The 21,197-nt window shown below is 45.0% G+C and overlaps 1 protein-coding gene across 18 annotated transcripts in view; it reads right to left on the reverse strand.

The window, feature by feature from the left end:
• The window catches only part of ank1a (ankyrin 1, erythrocytic a), a 233,504-nt gene that overhangs the window by 87,846 nt on the left and 124,461 nt on the right, over positions 1–21,197 (reverse strand). For 14 of the 18 annotated variants that reach the window (XM_071353021.1, XM_071353020.1, XM_071353026.1 and 11 more), the window contains exon 2: positions 16,716–16,808. The exons of the other annotated variants lie outside the window; for them this stretch is intronic. In XM_071353021.1, coding sequence (XP_071209122.1) covers positions 16,716–16,808 — 93 coding nt within the window. The remainder of the gene's footprint in view (positions 1–16,715; positions 16,809–21,197) is intronic. 18 annotated transcript variants of the gene reach the window in all.

Raw genomic sequence — 21,197 nt, forward strand, 5'->3', positions numbered from 1 at the left:
TCTTGCCCCCCTCATGGGCAGGACAAAACCCCTCTCTCCCTGTCTGTAGGGCTACCGCCATCAGCATGTGGCGCTTTGTGGGGTTTTATTGCTTATTTCCTGATGCTTGCTGAAACACTGAGGAGACTTCAAAATGTGGGGGAGGAATCAACATCAACACTCCGTCAGTCCCCCTCTTTTAACCTGTCATTCTGTCACACACTTTCGCTGACACACACACACACACACACACACACACACACACACACACACACACACACACACACACACACACACACACACACACACACACACACACACACACACACACACACACACACACACACACACACACACACACACACACACACACACACACACACAAACAGACTCTTTATTGAATGCACGAACACAGGTGCGCAGGCAGGCACGCACACACAGTATAGTACATCTAGACTTGAGTGTCTGCCAAATGACTAAGATGTAGCTAAAATCAACTAAACTGAAGGGCTGCTACAGTAGAAGACTAACTGACACCATCTGATCCAGATCAAAGCTTCCACAGAGATAATGCACAGATACTGGAGAGCAAATCTCCCTGGCATGCTCCTGTGTAGTGATGATACTGTAATGTATACCATAACACTGGAGCTACTGTCACGGCCGTCGTTGAAGGAAGTGGACCAAAGTGCAGCGTTGTGAGCGTACATTTGACTTTTTATTTAAAATGTCGCCAACAAAACAACAAACAAAAGAAACAACCGTGAAGCTTACAGGGCTATAGTGCCACAAACAAAGTTAAAAGTTCGTGCCATGGACCACACTGAAAGAAGGGGAAAAAGGGCTACCTAAGTATGATTCCCAATCAGAGACAACGATAGACAGCGGTCCCTGATTGAGAACCATACCCGGTCAAAACATAGAAATAAAGAAACATAGAAAACAAAACATAGAATAGCCACTCCAAATCACACCCTGACCAAACCAACTAGAGACATAAAAAGGCTCTCTAAGGTCAGGGCGTGACAGTACCCCCCCCCCCCTCCCCAAAGGTGCGGACTCCGGCCGCAAAACCTGAACCTATAGGGGAGGCTCTGGGTGGGCATCTATCCGTGGTGGCGGCTCAGGTGCGGGACGCAGACCCCGCTCCACCTCTGGCTCACCCCACTTTGGTGGCACCCCTGGTGCGGGGACCCTCGTCGCCGACCCCGGACTGGGGACCCTCGTTCCGGGCCCCGGACTGGGCACCCTCGCTGCGGGCCCCGGACTGGGCACCCTCGCTGCGGGCCCCGGACTGGGCACCCTCGTTGCGGGCCCCGGACTGGGCACCCTCGTTGCGGGCCCCGGACTGGGCACCCTCGTTGCGGGCCCCGGGCTGGGCACCCTCGTTGCGGGCCCCGGCCTGGGCACCCTCGTTGCGGGCCCCGGACTGGGCACCCTCGCTGGAGGCTCTGGACTGGGGACCGTCGCTGGAGACTCCGAACTGGAGACCGTCACTGGAGACTCCGGACTGGGAACCCTCGTTGCGGGCTTCGTGCCATGACTCCTCACTGGAGGCTTCGTGCCATGGATCATCACTGGAGGCTTCGTGCCATGGATCGTCACTGGAGGCTTCGTGCCATGGATCATCACTGGAGGCTTCGTGCCATGGATCATCACTGGAGGCTTCGTGCCATGGATCATCACTGGAGGCTTCTTGCCATGGTTCATCACTGGAGACTTTGTGCCATGGATCATCACTGGAGGCTTCTTGCCATGGATCATCACTGGAGGCTTCGTGCCATGGATCATCACTGGAGGCTTCTTGCCATGGATCATCACTGGAGGCTTCGTGCCATGGATCATCACTGGAGGCTTCTTGCCATGGATCATCACTGGAGGCTTCGTGCCATGGATCATCACTGGAGGCTTCTTGCCATGGATCATCACTGGAGGCTTTGTGCCATGGATCATCACTGGAGTGAGGAGACGTATGAGCAGTCTGGTACGTGGAGCTGCCACAGGGCTCACCAGGCTGGGGAGACGTACAGGAGGCCTGGTTCTGGCAGCAGGCACAGGACTCACCAGGCTGGGGAGATATACTGGAGGCTTGGTTCTTGGCGGAGGCACCGGATACACTGGGCCGTGGAGGCGCACTGGAGGTCTCGAAGCGTAGAGCCTGCACAACCCGTCCTGGCTGGATGGTTATCTTCGCCCTGCAAATGCGGGGCGCTGGCACAGGGCGCACTGGGCTGTGCAGACGCACCGGAGACACAGTGCGCAGAGCCAGCGCAGGATATCCTGGGCCGAAGAGACGCACTGGAGACCAGGCGCACTGAGCCGGTACCATCCGTCCTGGCTGGATGCTCACCCTAGCCCGACAGATGCGGCGAGCTGGGATGTAGCGCACCGGGCTATGAGAGCGAACTGGAGACAATGTGCACTTTACCGCATAACACGGTACCCGACCAGTAACACGCTCCTTCCGATAAGCACGGGGAGTTGGCTCAGGTCTATACCCTGACTCAGCCACTCTCCCCGTGTGCCCCCCCCAACATTTTTCGGGGGGCTGGGTCTCGTGCGTACTCCGCTGTGCCAATTCCTCGCCACTCTGCTTTAGCTGCCTCCAGTTCCTCCTTCGGACGGCGATATTCACTAGCCTGTGCCCAGGGTCGGTTTCCTTCCAATATCTCCTCCCATGTCCATTCCTTCAGATAGCGCTGCTCCTCCCGGCGACGCTGCTTTGTCCCTTGGTGGACCAAAGTGCAGCGTGGTGAGCGTACATTTTCCTTTTTATTTAAAATGTCGCCAACAAAACAACAAACGAAAGAAACAACCGTGAAGCTTACAGGGCTATAGTGCCACAAACAAAGTTAACTACCCACACTGAAAGGAGGGAAAAAGGGCTACCTAAGTATGATTCCCAATCAGAGACAACGATAGACAGCTGTCCCTGATTGAGAACCATACCCGGCCAAAACATAGAAATAATGAAACATAGAAAACAAAACATAGAATGCCCACCTCAAATCACACCCTGACCAAACCAACTAGAGACATAAAAAGGCTCTCTAAGGTCAGGGCGTGACAGCTACAGCCGTCTGCTGGCTGCGTTGGGAAGTGTATTATTGGCCTGCAGCCTCAGCACCGCTCCAGAGAGGTGGTGGGTTAAGAACGGGCGTGTTACACACACAAGTCGCAGGTCCCAGTCGGTTATTATTCACTTTTTAGAGAACCAGCTCTTAATTTGTGAATATGGTGTTTATTTGAGTTGCAGTGGACATTTGTTTTGTAACTGTGTGCTTTATTCTTGCCTGTGCATGTTTTTGTTGGTTTGCTGTGCCTCTTTCTCCTCTGTGTGTTTCCCCTAATTGATTCATTTAGTACCACCCCCTTGGCTGGTCTCCTTGGAGATGGGCGTTGCCCTGGACTGGCACACCTGTATTTGATTTACTCTAACGAGCCACTGCACTGCTCAAAAGGAGAGCTCAAAGCTTACTTCCGGGACTGCTACTTTTGGGGACGCCGCGTACGCCACCGTTTCTACGACCTCGTCCAAGAGGGTGGAGCCGAACCGATGCCTCTACGATGACGGCTGACACAATGCACGCTATTTCCAGGGATGTGTATTCATGCATGCCAAGAAAAAAACTCTCTCTGTGTTTCATAATTTTCCTACATTTCACAAGAGACTGAATGTATCTCACAGGAGAAAGCATCCGAGTGAGTGAAACAGCGACCTAGCCTACAGATGAATGTTTTGACACATCAACTTTCCTAGTGCCATACTTCTCTATTTAAAGATGAAGTGGACAATATTGAATTGATAAATTGCCAAACACGTCAGTTAATTAAATGTCTGCATAGGTTACACTTCATGGTTTTAGGCCAACATTAGGCTATCCTTAGACATGTGAAATATCTTTACTCCTAGAAGAGCCTCCAGGCTTCCGTCATAACGGTCCATATTGAATGAGGAAAAAATATAATAATAATAATATTACAGGGGCAGTTTGGCAAAACTAATCACCTCCAAATCATCCACTGGAAAAACGGACATGCTGGGGTAGTAATTATGTAAACGACATTCTATGATACTATTCCTGTGCGAATAGGGCTTAGCACAACAACAAATAAAAGCGTGTACTGTATGAAAGAGTGAAAGACCGTTTCGTCAACATGAAAGAAAGGAGGATGGCATTGGAGTTTCTCTACAAGTAGGGTGAGTCAACATGTTTTTCTACTTGCACAAACGCATGCGCACACACATAAATCAGATCCCTGGACAGCCACATCATACAGTGCATTCGGAAAGTACTCAGACCCCTTGACCTTTTCCACATTTTGTTACGTTACAACCTTATTCTAAAATATATATTTTTTAATTCCCCCTCATCAATCTACATACAATACCCCATAATGACATAGCAAAACCTTTTTTTTCTTCATTTTTGCACATTTTATAAAAAAGAAATATTAAAAAATTACCTTATTTACATAAGTATTCAGAACCTTTGCTATGAGACTCAAAATTGAACTCCGGTGCATCCTGTTTCCATTGATTATCCTTGATGTATCTACAACTTGATTGTTGTCCACCTGTGGTAAATTCAATTGATTGGACATGATTTGGAAAGAGACACACCTGTCTATATAAGGTCACACAGTTGACAGTGCATGTCAGAGCAAAAACCAAGCCATGAGGTCAAAGGAATTGACCACAGAGCTCTGAGACAGGATTGTGTCGAGGCACCGATCTGGGGAAAGGTACCGAAAATTGTCTGCAGCATTGAAGGTCCCTAAGAACACAATGGCCTTCATCATTCTTAAATGGAAGAAGTTTGGAACCACCAAGACTCTTTCTAGAGCTGGCCGCCCAGCCAAACTGAGCAACCGGGGGAGAAGGGCCTTGGTCAGGGAGGTGACCAAGAACCTGATGGTCACTCTGACAGAGCTCCAGAGTTCCTCTGTGGAGATGGGAGAACCTTCAAGAAGGACAACCATCTCTGCAGCACTCCACCAATCAGGCCTTTATGGTAGTGGCCAGACAGAAGACACTCCTCAGTAAATGGCACATGACATCCTGCTTGGAGTTTGCCTAAAGGCATCTAAAGACTCTCAGACCATGAGAAACAAGATTCTCTGGTCTGATGAAACCAAGATTGAACTCTTTGGACTGAATGCCAAACGTCACGTCTGGAGGAAACCTGGCACCATCCCTACGGTGAAGCATGGTGGTGGCAGCATAATGTTGTGGGGATGTTTTTCAGCGACAGGGACTGGGAGCCTAGTCAGGATTGAGGGAAAGATGAACGGAGCACAGAGATACAGAGATCCTTGATGAAAACCTGCTCCAGAGCGCTCAGGACCTCAGACTGGACCGAAGATTCACCTTCCAACAGTACAATGACTCTAAGCACACAGCCAAGACAACACAAGAGTGGCTTCGGGACAAGTCTCTGAATGTCCTTGAGTGGCCCAGCCAGAGCCCGGACTGGAACCCAATCGAACATCTCTGGAGAGACCTGAGAGACCTCCAACCTGACAGAACTTGAGGGGATTTGCAGAGAAGAATGGGAAAAACTCTCCAAATACAGGTGTGCCAAGCTTCTAGCGTCATACCCATGAAGAAAAAAGGTGCTTCAACAAAGTACTGAGTAAAGAGTCTGAATACTTATGTAAATGTGATATTTAAGTTTTAGAAAAAAAAAAATGTAAACCTGTTTTTGCTTTGTCATTATGGGGTATTGTGTGTAGATTGATGAAAAAAAACAATTGAATCAATTTTAGAATAAGGCTGTGTAACAAAATGTGGAAAAAGTCAAAAAAGTCCAACTGTGGAAAACTTACGTTGATTGGACTAAATTGTTTTTGGTATCTTTTACATAGTTGTCACTGTATTAGACTAAGCAGTGGTGATTTGATGATGATGAAATGGTGCTGGAATAGTGGAGGCGGCTCCTGTTTTCTTTGCAACTTGTGGTAACTCTCTGACTCTAAATCAATAGTTTAGTGGTCTGAAAATGTTGGAAACATTAACATGCTTGACTATGCTGTACTGTAGGTCTGTTACTGTACATGCAATATGCTTTGGGGACTTCCCTGGACAGAGATTGCTATCTTGTTTTGTGATTTAGTCACTCCCTGTGTCTCTGTTCTGCAGAGACATATGATGAGTATGAGCTGCAGAGCTGTCTGAATGAGCCTCTCTGCAGAATAAGTGAGTCTGAGAGACATGGTGATGTATGCAGGGGAGAGTCCGGTCCAAGCAGCCCGCCTGGCCATAATTCACTCAACCTGTTTATTAAGTGTGGAGCCCAGAGTGACCACTGAAATTCTTGCTTGGTTTAGATCTTATCTGTCTGAAAGATATCAGTTCATCTCTGTGGATGGTTTGTCCTCCGACAAATCAATTGTAAGTTTCGGCTTTCCTCAAGGTTCTATTTTAGGACTACTATTGTTTTCACTATATATTCTACCTTTTGGTGGTGTCATTCGGAAACACAATGTCAACTTTCACTGTTATCTGGACGACACACAGCTGTACGTTTCGATGAAACATGGAGAAGCCCCAAAATTGCCTACCCTGGAAGCCTGTGTTTCAGACATAAGGAAGTGGATGGTGGCAAATGTTTTACTTTTAAACTCGGACAAAATAGATGCTAGTTCTAGGTCCCAAGAAACAAAGAGATATGCTGTTGGATCTGACAATTAATCTTGATGGTTGTACAGTCGTCTCAAATAAAACTGTGAAGGACCTCGGCATTACTCTGGACCCTGATCTCTCTTTTGACGAACATATCAAGGAAATTTCAAGGACAGCTTTTTTCTATCTTCGTACCATTGCAAAAATCTAACTTTTTGTCCAAAAATAATGCATAAAAGCTAATCCATGCTATTACTCAGTTCTAGCCTCTCTAGCCTCTCTACATTAGCTTCCTGTTAAGGCTAGGGCTGATTTCAAGGTTTTACTGCTAACCTACAAAGCGGTACATGGGCTTGCTCCTACCTATCTCTCCGATTTGGAGACACGTATGCAACGGTCACAAGACACAGGCCTCCTCATTGTCCCTAGAATTTCTAAGCAAACAGCTGGTGGCTGGGCTTTCTCCTATAGAGCTTCATTTCTATGGAATGATATGCCTATCCATGTGAGACGCAGACTCGGTCTCGACCTTTAAGTCTTTACTGAAGACTTGTCTCTTCAGTAGGTCCTATGATTGAGTGTAGTCTGGCCCAGGGGTGCGACGGTGAACGGCAAGGCACTGGAGCGACGAACTGCCCTTGCTGTCTCTTCTATCTGGCTCCCCACTCTCCACTGGGATTCTCTGCCTCTGATGCTATTACGGGGGCTGAGTCACCGGCTTACTAGTGCTCTTCCACGCCGTCCCTAGGAGGGGTGCGTCACTTGAGTGGGTTGAGTCACAGACATGATCTTACTGTCTGGTTTTGCGCCCCCCTCAGGCTTGTTTGGTAGAGGAGATCTTCCTGGGCTATACTCAGCCTTGTCTCAGGGTAGTGAGTTGGTGGTCTGTTGATATCCCTCTAGTGGTGTGGGGGCTGTGCTTTGGCAAAGTGGGTGGGGTTATATCCTGCCTGGTTGGCCCTGTCTGGGAGTATCATCGGGGCCACAGTGTCCCCCGACCCACCCGTGTCTCTGTCTCCAGTATCTATGCTACAATGGTCTATGTGCTGGGGGGCTAGGGTCAGTCTGTTATATCTGGTGTAATTCTCTGTTGTTCTGTGTGAATTGTATGCTCCCTCTAATTCTCTCTCTCTCCCCCTCCCTTACCCTTCCGGAGGACCTGAGACCTAGGATCATGCCTCAGGACTAGCTGGCCTGATGACTCCTGGCTGTTTCCAGTCCACCTGGTTGTGCTGCTGCTCCAGTTTCAACTGTTCTGCCTGTGGCTAGGGAACCTTTACCTGTTCACCGGACGTACTACCTTGTCCCGGACCTGCTGTTTTTGACTACATCTCTCTCTACCGTCCCGTTGTCTTGACCTCTGAATGCTCGGCTATGAAAAGCCAACTGACATTTACTCCTGACGTACTGACCTGTTGCACCCTCTACAACCACTGTGATTATTATTTGACCCTGCTGGTCATCTATGAAGTTTGAACATCTTGAAGAACAATCTGGCCTTAAATGGCCATGTACTCTTATCACCACCCGGCACAGCCAGAAGAGGACTAGCCACCCCTCAAAGCCTGGTTCCTCTCTAGGTTTCTTCCTAGGTTCCTGCCTTTCTAGGGAGTTTTTCCTAGCCACTGTTGCTTGCTGTTTGGGGTTTTAGGCTGGGTTTCTGTATAGCACTTTGTGACATCTGCTGATGTAAAAAGGGCTTTATAAATACATTTTATGGAGTTTCTGCATGTGTGTTTGTTGAGAAATCTCGTTGACAGTGTGATAGTCTTCATTTACAATGGTATGCTAAGACGGTGCCTAAGCTCTCTCGCTCTCTCTCCATCCCTCCCTCCCGCTTTTCTCCATCAATCTTTCCATCATCAGCTAGTGCAGACAGTGGAGGCTGCTGCAGCAGAGTGGGACAATAGTATACAGCAGGGCACACAAACAGTGTTGTAAACACAGGCCCACAGAGACATATTAATCACCATACTAATCTATCTGCTTCCCATCAATTTGGGCAGTAAATATTCCCCATCTGCCTGTCTCTGTCCTCCATCCCTCGCTCTTTCATCATTCCATCCTTTCTGGGGGTAGTTGTGAAGCTGCTGTCTGGCCTATCAGAAGGTGTACTGTTAATAAATATGAGATCTATGTGATTAAGAGTTGCTCTCATCAGTCAACACAAGGGCAGCCTGCAGACATGCTGTATATCAGACGCCAATCACTATATCACCTGCTCCACCACCTCCATCTCACCTCTCGGTCTCCCTCAACACACACACACACACACACACACACACACACACACACACATACACACACACAAGGAAAGATTGGCATTATGATGGATTACATTTGAAGCAAGAAAAGAGATGACATGGTGGCAGTCTATCAAAATGATAAGATGGTCAATTACTACAGATACTACAAATCCAATGAAAACCAGACAATGCAGAAATCAAACTGATTACATAAATGGAGAAGGGTTCCTGAGAGCAACAGGAAAAAGTTATTTCTTTTTCTTAGTACTTTCAAGTCCATAAAATGTTACCAAGCATGCATGGACTTTGATAGAGGAAATAGAAACATTTCTCTTCTCTTTGATTCCAGGTCCTGTCTCAACGTGTGTGTGTACAGATGGCTCAAAAGACCAAGATCTTCCAAATCCTTCATGACATTAAGTTTTCTTTAGGCTATAATAACGCGTCTCAACGTCATTGAAGGTTGAGATGGACACACTGTACTTCCAAGCTGAAGATAGCAAAGGTTTATATTATTAAGTAGCATTGCACATTGGGAATCTTGCCCTGGTGTATGGATTTTCCAGCCGGGTCACCTGTGATACAAGTCAGTATTCGACGTCCATCCATGTCTGAGGATGTCGGAAGATGACGTGGAAACCGGCCACTTGGGGCAACAGAGCCCTGCTGTTACCTTCAAGTAGGTTTTGGTTTTTACTCAGGTGTTGTGGATGGCGGATGTGCATAAGTATTGAAGGTAATAAAGGAAAATATAATTTGAAAAATATGTGTGTATGTATTTATATGTGTATATACAGTGGGGAGAACAAGTATTTGATACACTGCCGATTTTGCAGGTTCTCCTACTTACAAAGCATGTAGAGGTCTGTAATTTTTATCATAGGTACACTTCAACTATGAGAGACGGAATCTAAAACAAAAATCCAGAAAATCACATTGTATGATTTTTAAGTAATTAATTTGCATTTTATTGCATGACATAAGTATTTGATACATCAGAAAAGCAGAACTTAATATTTGGTACAGAAACCTTTGTTTGCAATTACAGAGATCATACGTTTCCTGTAGTTCTTGACTAGGTTTGCACACACTGCAGCAGGGATTTTGGCCCACTCCTCCCTACAGATCTTCTCCAGATCCTTCAGGTTTCGGGGCTGTCGCTGGGCAATACGGACTTTCAGCTCCCTCCAAAGATTTTCTATTGGGTTCAGGTCTGGAGACTGGCTAGGCCACTCCAGGACCTTGAGATGCTTCTTACGGAGCCACTCCTTAGTTGCCCTGGCTGTGTGTTTTGGGTCGTTGTCATGCTGGAAGACCCAGCCATGACCCATCTTCAATGCTCTTACTGAGGGAAGGAGGTTGTTGGCCAAGATCTCGCGATACATGACCCCATCCATCCTCCCCTCAATACGGTGCAGTCGTCCTGTCCCCTTTGCAGAAAAGCATCCCCAAAGAATGATGTTTCCACCTCCATGCTTCACGGTTGGGATGGTGTTCTTGGGGTTGTACTCATCCTTCTTCTTCCTCCAAACACGGTGAGTGGGGTTTAGACCAAAAAGCTCTATTTTTGTCTCATCAGACCACATGACCTTCTCCCATTCCTCCTCTGGATCATCCAGATGGTCATTGGCAAACTTCAGACGGGCCTGGACATGCGCTGGCTTGAGCAGGGGGACCTTGCGTGCGCTGCAGGATTTTAATCCATGACGGCGTAGTGTGTTACTAATGGTTTTCTTTGAGACTGTGGTCCCAGCTCTCTTCAGGTCATTGACCAGGTCCTGCCGTGTAGTTCTGGGCTGATCCCTCACCTTCCTCATGATCATTGATGCCCCACGAGGTGAGATCTTGCATGGAGCCCCAGACCGAGGGTGATTGACCGTCATCTTGAACTTCTTCCATTTTCTAATAATTGCGCCAACAGTTGTTGCCTTCTCACCAAGCTGCTTGCCTATTGTCCTGTAGCCCATCCCAGCCTTGTGCAGGTCTACAATTCTATCCCTGATGTCCTTACACAGCTCTCTGGTCATGGCCATTGTGGAGAGGTTGGAGTCTGTTTGATTGAGTGTGTGGACAGGTGTCTTTTATACTGGTAACGAGTTCAAACAGGTGCAGTTAATACAGGTAATGAGTGGAGAACAGGAGGGCTTCTTAAAGAAAAACTAACAGGTCTGTGAGAGCCGGAATTCTTACTGGTTGGTAGGTGATCAAATACTTACGTCATGCAATAAAATGCAAATGAATTACTTAAAAATCATACAATGTAATTTTCTGGATTTTTGTTTTAGATTCCGTCTCTCACAGTTGAAGTGTACCTATGATAAAAATTACAGACCTATACATGCTTTGTAAGTAGGAAAACCTGCAAAATCGGCAGTGTATCAAATACTTGTTCTCCCCACTGTATGTATTTGCAAAAATATATATTGGAAGTGATGCTGACTATTACATTGATGGTAACTAAAATCTTCTGCAATATTGAAGCTGATCTCCTCACCCCCCAAAAATGTTTTATTATCTGCCTCTGATTCCAAAGGTTGGAAGTTCAAATCCAGCGATAGAAAGATATTTTTGTTTTAAGCCTATCCCAAACCTTAACCCTCACCTTAAACATTCGGAGTTAATGCCTCGCCTTAAGATTTTGGAGTTAATGCCTAAACTTAAACCTAACCTTAAAAATATAGGCCTACAAGAATCTGTCAGGAGATATTGGCTTTTAGATTGTTCAAACACTTCCCATTTCACGGTTATAGAAGTAGTTGTAAAGTTATCTAGATTAAATGAATTTGAGTTGCCTGTGGTTGAGCTCATAGGTCTAGATGTTGGAGTCTTCTTAAGCAGCATTTCAAAGGATTTTAAAAGCCCTTCAAATGAACTAAGTGCTATGGTTTATGTTTTTTAAATAAGACTTTAGGGGCCATCCTTGCTTGGGTGGGGTCCATCTATATTAGGCCAGACTGCATAGCACTTCTGCTGAAGCCAAAATATTACCCCTTCCTAGTGGGTCAGCCAGAGAACTAAGGGAAATATTATGCTATCATTTCTTCTTCCAAACATTTGGTAGGTCGCCAAAGATATTATAAAACAATTTTTGTAGTTTTTCATATTGTAATAAAATCTCCCATTACCTTAATCTGATTTCTGTACTGCCAGCATCGATATCACTATGAGTAAAATTGGAGTTTAAAGACGCTATTTTAAACGCTAGCCACGGTTTTTCACATGCAAATTAAAATGTAACACCCTTACATGAAACAAATTACAGTGGACTTCTGGTGACTGGGCATCAATGGGCTTCTTAATGTAGTCTCTTGCTACAGTAGGCTGGGAGAGCAGCTGTGACTAAGAGAGATGAATCCACTTGACAGTGCTGGGGAGTGACAGTCACTTTTCTCATATTGTGACTGTGGTGGAGTTGAACTGTGACCAATGGGGCTTTGGTGTTCCTGGGCATCTGCTGCTGAGGGCTCAATGAGGGGTGATCAGGGATGTCGGGACAATAAGGGACACGTTACTATAGCACATATTAAAGCAGCCATTACTGGAGATGTGAGAGACCAACGCTTTACATAAACAACTGACACCTCATATTTTTATCTTACAGGGAGGGGGGGGTTCTAGTGAGCTTTTCATTTGGTATAAATTAAATTGGGCCTCGAGTGATGTGTCATGGATCGTAGAGCAGGGTTTAGGAGGTGACTGTTTGCTTTAAATCACTCAACTGCTCTGTTAAACTGTCTGCACATTTCTCACTACACTTTGACTTTTCCTATTTTGACGATGAAGGTAAAGGAGAACCTTTGGAGGGTCATCATTTAAATGAGGTGTGTAGTGAAGAGTGAAGGGGAGCTTGAGGGGAGAGAGAGCATGTTATAGAATGCTGGGGTTCCATTGCAGGGGCTTGTGCTGCTGTTGTTTTCCACTGCTCTGCTGCATTGGCGATGGGCCAGGCTTGGATTGGATTCTATACGAAGATTCATCACTGCAGCACTGTGAACACTCTCTGAAAACACACAACCTCTCTGCCCCCTATCTCAGCCCAGGTCAGGAACAAAACTGACATGTTATTTTGTGTCTGTTTTTTTTTTATCACATGGGGATAATACCCCCAAATGCTATCTCCTTACCATCTCCATTCCTACATAAATGGATTGAATAAGATCAGTAACTTGTATTTCCATTGGGAGCTTTCTTGAAGGAAACGACATTGTCCTGCTAGTGGATAAGGAAAGGGTTTGGCTCGTAGTCAAACCAATAGATACTTGGGTAGACAAACAAAAACTCTCTTACTCACTAAGTTTGTTCAAACACAGAAAATGATTACAACATAGGAAAACCAAAAATACAAACCAAAAACAATTAATGAAATCATCCATACAGACACCACAAAAGGAAAAATAACATTCAACATGAATAAGTAGGTAAGGCCTGTATGTGTTGTCAGACTTATGGTCATTATTAGTGCATTTGTGAACTGTTGGGATGTCTTATCTGTGACCTACTTTTCTGTGATGCAGAGCGTGAATATACAGTACAGCATAAGAGCTACACTGTTTAGAATATCAGTTGAAGGAGCATGTGCTGTGTGGAAAAGGTACTGTGAATGCCCTATGGACCTGTAGTATACAGTGCCTTCAGAAAGTATTCACACCCCTTTACTTTATCCTCATTTTGTTGTGTTACAGCCTATATTTCTAATTGATTACATTGAGATGTTGTATCACTGGCCTACACACAAAACCCCATAATGTCAAAGTGGAATTATGTTTTTTCGAAATTGATAGAAATTTATAAAAAATGAAAAGCTGAAAAATCTCCAGTCAATAAGTATTCAACCTCTTTGTTATGGCAAACCTAAATAAGTTCAGGAGTAAAAATGTGCTTAACAAGTCACATAATAAGTTGCAATAATAGTGCTTCAAATATATTTTTTAATGACTACCTCATCTCTGTAGCCCACAAATACAATTATCTGTAAGGTCCCTCAGTCGAGCAGTGAATTTCAAAGACCAGGGAGGTTTTCCAATCCCTTGCAAAGAAGGGCAGGTGAAGAAACAGGATGTGGAGGTCCTGAGCTGGCGTGGTTACACGTGGTCTGCGGTTGTGAGACCGGTTGGATGTTCTGCCAAATTCTCTAAAACAACATTGGAGGCAGTTTATGGTAGAGAATTAACATAACATCTCTGGCAATTAGTCTGGTGGACATTCCTGTAGTCAGCATGCCAATTGCATGCTCCCTCAAAAGTTGAGACATCTGTGGCATTGTGTTGTGTTACAAAAGTGCACATTTTAGAGTGACCTTTTATTGTCCTCAGCACAAGGTACATCTGTGTAATGATCATGCTGTTTAATCAGCTTCTTGATATGCCACACCTGTCAGATGGATGGATTATCTTGACAAAGGATAAAATGCTCACTAACAGGGATGTAAACACATTTGTGCACACAATTTGAGAGAAAAACCTTTTTGTGCAGATGGACATTTATTTTATTTGATCATGTTTATATTTTTGTTCAGCATAATTACAGTTTAGATGGTGTAGCAATACACCCATCACTACAAAGATAAAGGCGTCCTTCCTAACTCATTTTCCGGACAGGAAGGGAACTTTAGAACAGAAAACTGAGGATGGATCAACAATATTGTAGTTACTCCACAATACTAACCTAAATGACAGAGTGAATAGAAGGAAGCCTGTACAGAATACAAATATTACACAACATGTATCCTGTTTGCAATAAGGCACTAAAGTAAATCTGCAAAAAATGTGGCAAAGATCATTTACTTTATGTCTTGAATACAAAGCGTTATGTTTGGGGTAAGTCAAACAACACATCACTGAGTACCACTTTTCATATTTTCAAGCATGGTGATGGCTGCATCATGTTATGGATATGCTTGTCATCGGCAAGGACTGCAGGGTTTTTGAGGGGGATAAAAATAAATGGAATAGACCTAAGCACAAGCAAAATCCTAGAGGAAAACCTGGTTCAGTCTGCTTTCCAACAGACACTGGGAGACAAATTCACCTTTCAGCAGGACAATAGCCTAAAACCCAAGGCCAAATATACACTGGAGTTGCTTACCAAGACGACATTGAATGTTCCTGAGTGGCCTAGTTACAGTTCTGACTTAAATCGGATTGAAAATCTATGGCAAGACATGAACTTGGCTGTCTAGTAATGATCAACAACCAACTTGACAGAGCTTGAAGAATTAAAAAATAAATAATTTGCAAATATTGTACAATCCAGGTGTGCAAAGCTCTTAGAGACTTACCCAGAAAGACTCACAGCTGTAATCGCTGCCACTTTAACATGTATTGACTCAGGGGGAGGAATACTTATCTAATCAATATATATTAGTGTTTTATTTTGATTAATGTTGTACGAATTCTTCTTACACTTTGACATGACATAGTATTTTGTGTAGATCGTTGACAAAAATTGACAATTAAATCATTTTGAATCACACTTTGTAACACAACAAATATGGAAAAAGAAAAGGGGTGTGAATACTTTCTGAACGCCCTGTATAGTGTGTAGAGTATGTCGACTGAGGGAATAAAGGTGGAGTCATTGTATCATTTGAGGTTGTAGAGTGTTGAAGCAGCCAATGGAGGTGGAGGAACAGGAAAGCATCAGGTTAAATAAAACAGACATCACATAGAACCAACAAAGACACAACGTACAAAACCACAACATTAGACACAACAAGACATAGACGTAAGACACCACAACACAGCACCGCACAGCAACTGACACAGAAAATTCAAAAAACACAACACTGACACAAGACAAACATCACACTGACATAACTGACAAGACAGACACCACATTGACACAATTCACAACAGCTTCAGCACAGAAAAAGACACAACACTCCAACACAGACACAGTTAACACCAATACACAGCTTGGAGCTGTGCAAGTGCGCAAACACGTAAACATGGGTACAGCACCAGACATACAGACAATCAGAAGGTGAAGACACAAGTTCCCACAACCACATACTGTTTATGTATTCTCTCTTTCTCTTTCTCTCTCTCTCTCTCTATCTCTCTCTCTCTCTCTCTCCTTCTCACACACACACACACACACACACACACACACACACACACACACACACACACACACACACACACACACACACACACACACACACACACACACACACACACACACACACACACACACACACACACACACACACACACTCTTGTGAATATACACATATACACATAAATACACAGAAACATAATAATTTTTTCTAAATCAGAAGAACCCACAGGAAAAATAGTTGTTCCTGAATTTTTGATTACACAGTACCTGTGTTGCATGCTTTTAAAAAAAAGCTTTTTGATTTTCCATATACACGTAATATCTGTATAAGTACAGGAATGTGTATGGGTACTATTTCATGAGAACTATCATCATAGTATATTTTGCCCGTGGACTCTTGGCATGTAATATACTACATGAGAGAACATTATCTGATAAACCACACACAAAGATATAGATATACACACACACACAAATTAAGCATAAACGCAAAATAAACCAAAGACGGAAGTTAAATACGTCAAGCAACGATAACAGGAAGAAAGAAAAAACTCCAGCCTGACTTTACGACACCTGACTAAACCAGCTTACACCACAACAGCAACACTGGACTCTCAACACAACCAGATAGAACTACAGTTACCAGAAGCAACAGATAAGAAAAAAGAGAGTAAGATAAAACAACAGCAGCAGCAAGAGCAACAGTGACACAAACTTTAAAAAGACAGATACAAGATGGTGATATATAGATATATAGATATATATAAGGAGTAAAAAAGCCAGATATACGTGTGGCGGATATTTACTGCTTCATCAAAGTGCCATACTCCTTGGCCATCCGGCAGCTCAGAGCTCAAACTATCGTCCTGATCGATTAGCCAGCGATGCACCGCGTGGGCCTAAAAAGACACACGACATAAAGACAGAGCCCAGTTAATCTCAACAGTCACAGTGACAGAGAGACAGAGAGAGGGAGAGAGAGAAAGAATGGAGAGAGAGAGGGTGGACAGGGGAGAGAGTGTATAGAATAATGGGAGGGCAATGAGAAAGAAGGGGATGAGAAAGGGAAGAGAAGAGAAGAGCATCATATTCAGACATAGGTAGAAAACAAGAGGAGAGGAGGAGGAGGGAGACAGAAGCAGGAGAGGAAGCATCCCACCCCATCCCAGTCCCATGGCCGCACCCTCCCTCACCCTCCCCCTCCCCCCTCTCACACGCACTCGGCTATGGGAAACAGGTCAGGTTAAGATGGGACATATGTATGGGCATGGCAGGACCATGGGGTAGGACTATGGGATATGACGCCACACACAGTGGTCAGTGCTTGGCATGGGGGATCAGGAGTGGTTGCTAGGGATAGATGTGCTTGTGAGGAGTGGTACTAGCCTGCGCTGATGCTAACAGGTCCTGTATCCATAGTGATGCGTCATAATGGATGGCTCGGCTGTACGATTATGATCTATACTACTGTGGCCTTTACTATTCCAGTGAGTATTTAGCATTAGAATCTCTCCCTATGTGATGTCTTACTTAAAACATAAGAATAACATGATGTTTCTGGGCAATTACAGTTAACTACAGGTTCATGCCAATAATTTCCTTTGTGGAAATGTGGTGTACTTACCATGGCTTCACATAGGAAAAGGTGCAGTTAAAATAAGTACTGTGTTAAGGGTGAATACATGGAAATTACACTCGACACAAAAATATGTTATTGACAGTACACTGTAGTTACAGTACCTCGGACAAACACGTATAGTACATGTAAATACACAGAAACCAAATCCAACTCTATTATTACACTGAGATTGATTGTAACACTGAAACAATATATGTACACAAAACCCCTCACCAGTTTTACACAAGTATGTTACTTTGTATTGTTATCCAAATACACTATTAGGAAACATTTATGTTGTAAAATACACAGTGCAACATTGTCATGTACTGTGCATAGAACATAGTAGTGTCAGAGTATATTGTTATTTTGCTTGTCGAGCTACTGTCACACATACAGTATATTTAGGAACAGTTTGGAATGTGTGAGAAAGAGAAGAGCAGTGCAGGTTAGGTTGAAGCAAGAAAGGGGGGTGGATGATGAGACTAGAGGAGCCAGGTACAGGGGACTTTAACCACCACCCCTAATACACAACATTTAGTGCAAGCAGGGCCGAATGGCTCTGCGGGGTATGCCTCCTCGCCCCTAGAGAGGTACAGTCCTCTTTTCTCAGTGACATACACACTACCACACAGGGAAGAGGAACCACAGATAAGAGAGAGATCAACATGCAGGTAAAGAGACACCCTTTTCGGACTCCCTCCCTTTGCTGTGATCCGCCCTGGTTCTGTCCCTCCTTCCTGTTTCACCCCACACACCTCCCACCCCATCTGTTACTCTGCGCTCTTGTTGTGTCCGGACTAAAAATAACACAACACGGCCTCTTGGTGATGCTCTGAGGAGCTCAAATACCTGACAAGGTCTGCAATTCTCCTGCAGTGGGCTAACATTACACAATCCCAAACTTCATTGGGCTTTCAGAAGAGACACTCTCATCAAGGGAATAGAGTGGACTGGGTCTGCTACAGGACGTTTACTAAAGCAGTCTGATTTCTGTTGTGTACAATGACCAGTGAAGCTTTGCCATTTCTAAACAGTGAGATAATTATGTTTTCCAGCAGAATAGTTTTGAGCGAGGTGCTGATTGAATTGAAATCACTGAACACAATGTATAACTAAATAATAATGGAATTCTAAAAAGGGCCTTGGAAGCAACATTTGCATTCATAAGACAAACATCACACAGAAACACAGAGAGACAGACACAGTCACCTCAAGGGAACAGAGAAGAGAGACAGAGAGTCACCTCAAGGGAATAATTACATACACTGACTTGACATGTATCTGAGTGTGTAAGTGTGTATGTACATATGTGTTTGCATGTGTGTGTGTGAGTGTGTAAGTATGTGTCTGTGACGCAGCCTGCTATAGTGTTTGTGGTGAGTCACAGAGCGTGTCAGTTAGTTTATGGAATAATTGGATTATGTAGCAGATGGGCAGTGATGGCAGGGAAAGAGGGAGGGAGAGAGGCAAGAAAGGAGGAGAAAAATGGAGGGAGGGAAGGAGAAAGGGAGGGATAGAGAGAGAGAGCGAGAGAGAAGGAGGGAGAGGTGGATGAACTGCTGATAAGAGTGACAGGTCATTGACTCTAAAGCCTTTGGGAAAACCAGAGAAATGAGGTGAGATACAAAGTCCTCAGAGGAAACACTTCACACGTGAATGGTTACACTTTAGATTAGGAGCTAAAAGGATAACACTTTGAGCAGGGTCTCTCAAAGTCCCTCAATCACTAACTAGTCTCCAGGTAGTTTGGCAGGCACGTATGCTTGAAACTCAATTAAACATGTATATTACTATAAAATTGGGAAATTAGATTAACTATGGACAGACTACTGGAAAATACACTGAGTATAGCAAACATTAGGAAAACCTTCCTAATATTGAGTTGTACCTCACCCTTTTGCCTCAATTCGTTGGGGCATGGACTCTACAAGGTGTCGAAAGCATTCCACAGGGATGCTGGCCCATGTTGTTTCCAATGCTTCCCACAGTTGTGTCAAGTTGGCTGGATGTCCTTTAGGTGATGGACCATTCTTGGTACACACAGCAAACTGTTGAGTGTGAAAAACCCAGCAGCGTTGCAGTTCTTGACACAATGGCACGCATACACAATCCATGTCTCAATTGTCTCAAGGCTGAAAAATCCTTCTTTAACGTGTCTCCTCCCCTTCATCTACACTGACTACAGCGGATTTAAAAAGTGACATCAATAAGGGATCATAGCTTTCACCTGGATTCACCTGGTCAGGTGTTCTTAATGTTTTGTATACTTACTGTATAGCGCAAATAGATGATCTACAAATATAATTGCTAGGCTTCTGCCAAACATGGCTTATAAGCACTAGCCCTACTAATGATACTGTACAAATAACAACCTACAGAAGTCATCAGATGCTCCCTTCTCTCTTTTCCTGCATCTTTCCATCTCTCTCCATCTCCGCATCTCACTATAAAAAAAAACCATGGTGCCTATGATTTCTTAATCCGGCCCTGCCTCCATCTCTCTCTCTCCCTCCCTCTCTCTCTCTCTCTCTCTGTCTCTTGGCAGTTGGATTAAATGGGGTTTTAATCACGATGCCCCCTTGATGACTTCTGGAGCAGGGCCAGTTGGAGATCTGTCATCTCTCCACATTCATTTGCAGCTCATCCTTCACAATGTCAATTACTGCAGCAGCACAGAGGATCAAGAGCTGGGATAGGATGGGGAGAGGTGTGTGTGTGTGTGTCTTGGGATCTAAGTTAAACAGAAAGTGAATGGTAGGCCAATGACAGGATGAGAAAAGATAGTGAAAATAGAACAAAATGAAGCAGAGAGAGCCAGGAGATAGGCCGACTCATAGCCGAAGAGCCAGGATAGGCCGACTCATAGCCAGAGAGAGCCAGGAGTAGGCCGACTCATAGCCAGAGAGAGCCAGGAGTAGGCCGACTCATAGCCAGAGAGCCAGGAGATAGGCCAACTCATAGCCAGAGAGAGCCAGGAGTAGGCCGACTCATAGCCAGAGAGAGCCAGGAGTAGGCCGACTTATAGCCAGAGAGAGCCAGGAGATAGGCCGACTCATAGCCAGAGAGAGCCAGGAGATAGGCCGACTCATAGCCAGAGAGAGCCAGGAGTAGGCCAACTCATAGCCAGAGAGAGCCAGGAGTAGGCCGACTCATAGCCAGAGAGAGCCAGGAGTAGGCCAACTCATAGCCAGAGAGAGCCAGGAGTAGGCCAACTCATAGCCAGAGAGAGCCAGGAGATAGACCGACTCATAGCCAGAGAGCCAGGAGATAGGCCGACTCATAGCCAGAGAGAGCCAGGAGTAGGCCAACTCATAGCCAGAGAGAGCCAGGAGTAGGCCAACTCATAGCCAGAGAGCCAGGAGTAGGCCGACTTATAGCCAGAGAGAGCCAGGAGTAAGCCGACTCATAGCCAGAGAGAGCCAGGAGTAGGCCAACTCATAGCCAGAGAGAGCCAGGAGTAGGCCGACTCATAGCCAGAGAGAGCCAGGAGTAGGCCAACTCATAGCCAGAGAGAGCCAGGAGTAGGCCAACTCATAGCCAGAGAGCCAGGAGTAGGCCAACTCATAGCCAGAGAGAGCCAGGAGTAGGCCAACTCATAGCCAGAGAGAGCCAGGAGTAGGCCAACTCATAGCCAGAGAGAGCCAGGAGTAGGCCAACTCATAGCCAG

The sequence above is a fragment of the Salvelinus alpinus genome, chromosome 19, assembly GCF_045679555.1.
Source record: "Salvelinus alpinus chromosome 19, SLU_Salpinus.1, whole genome shotgun sequence".
Classification (NCBI taxonomy): Eukaryota; Metazoa; Chordata; class Actinopteri; order Salmoniformes; family Salmonidae; genus Salvelinus; species Salvelinus alpinus.